Source organism: Mastomys coucha, unplaced genomic scaffold (assembly GCF_008632895.1).
Source record: "Mastomys coucha isolate ucsf_1 unplaced genomic scaffold, UCSF_Mcou_1 pScaffold14, whole genome shotgun sequence".
NCBI classification, from domain to species: domain Eukaryota; kingdom Metazoa; phylum Chordata; class Mammalia; order Rodentia; family Muridae; genus Mastomys; species Mastomys coucha.
The window spans coordinates 106,121,811-106,123,413 of record NW_022196896.1 but is presented as its reverse complement, the minus strand read 5'-3'; the positions used below and the strand labels follow the sequence as shown (position 1 = coordinate 106,123,413).

Here is a 1,603-nt window from a genome sequence, read left to right as displayed (position 1 = left end):
CTTCTCATATTCCCAAATCCCCCTAGGAAATCCTTGCCGAGAAAACATCCTAGAAAAAGAAAAGAAAAAAAAGAAAGAAAAATATCCTGGAAGCCAATAAAAACAAAGTGTATTTGTGTGGACAGAAACCTGCTTATCTTGAGGGATCTACGAATACTTACCAATAAAAATTTCAATAATATTCTCATAGTTCATATGCCACCTTGTGGCTAATGTCATCTTTTCTTAATCAATAGGTATCAAAATTAGTAGTTTGCCCCAAAATACAGGACAACAACATATTTTACAAAGAAAAGAATTATTTGTGCATCAGTTTTGATATAACAGTTGGTGATCGTATGAATATTTGACCCCGGATGTGGCAACAGAAAAGACTAAATGGCAATCATGGTGGTGAATTAATGATGGAAACAAGAAACCCTGCTCTTTACTGGAAATTTTTTGGAATATTCTCTTCACTCAGACACAAGTGGTATTCTATGTCTGTTGATTGACATGAAATGAAAGATAGAAAAGTACTGTACCGGAAAACAAAACCCAGGATGAATAAGTGATGGATGTCCTTTCCTTCCCTGGACAGTCTAACCCAGGCGCTGAAAGACGGTAAAGAGAGACATGAGCTCCATTGTTCAAGTGAAATGTACTGTTTATGGGCAGGGTGATCCTGCATACTGAGTAGATGGAGTATTTGACTCATGAGAAAAAGTTGGTCTGTGAAAACAGGCAATGGAAGCTAGCATCCAACTTGTGAGGGTTATCCAAGAAATGCGAGCAGAAATCAACAGACTAGAGAATGAGAACCATGCCCTCCGTGTGAAGCTGACTTCAAGGAGTCAGACGGCATCTAGCTCAGGTAGAGAATCAGAGGATGAAAGGGAAGAAGTGGCAGCGTGTGACCAGTCTCCAGGGACCCTTCCTGGTGATATTCCCACCGATTCTGCACCAGCTGTGCAGGAACATCAAGGTACCAAACAGATGTGGCTCTTCTGGGATATGCTAACCTTTTCTAGTATCTCTCAAATCACTGATTGGTTGGGCTACTCCGATAACAACTTCATTTGGTGTTTGCAGTGTTTTTGGTGATGGGTTTCATCCTCTTCCTCCTAGTAGAATAATTTTGACTCTCTAGTCAAAATTTCCTTTAGGTTCTTCAAGGTATATGTTTTAACAATAATAAAATGACTTCTGAGTATACCAGGAGAGATAAGAACAGAGGTGTAAAAATCCATCGCATTCAGAACAATTTTCTCAGTTTGATACATAAATTCTGCAATGCAGAACAATGGACATGGATGTTAATTGATGTGCTCACTTATTAAGCCCAAATAGCTTTTTAAACATGTTAGCATATGGACCAAAATCAGACAAATATGGTTCTTGGAGATTTGCTACTCAGTCACTTGACTCTGAGCTCCTTATTAAAGTCCTTAAATCTTATCCACCTGGAAGCACTGCCTCTGCGCTGATGACTACTCCCGGCAATGATAAGTAGTGCCTGGCAGTATGCAACAAATGACAGGTACTATCTCTTGTCTTTCTGTGGTTTCTCTGTCCAATGTGAGCATACACTACAAACAAGTGTATATATATATATATATATATA

General features: G+C 38.9%; 1 protein-coding gene across 1 annotated transcript in view; it reads left to right on the top strand.

Annotated features, from left to right (window-relative positions):
- The first annotated feature begins 765 nt into the window (after positions 1 to 765).
- The window catches only part of LOC116089479 (putative coiled-coil domain-containing protein 195), an 8,446-nt gene continuing 7,608 nt past the window's right edge, over positions 766 to 1,603 (top strand). The window contains exon 1 of the mRNA XM_031368996.1: positions 766 to 964. Coding sequence (XP_031224856.1) covers positions 766 to 964 — 199 coding nt within the window. The remainder of the gene's footprint in view (positions 965 to 1,603) is intronic.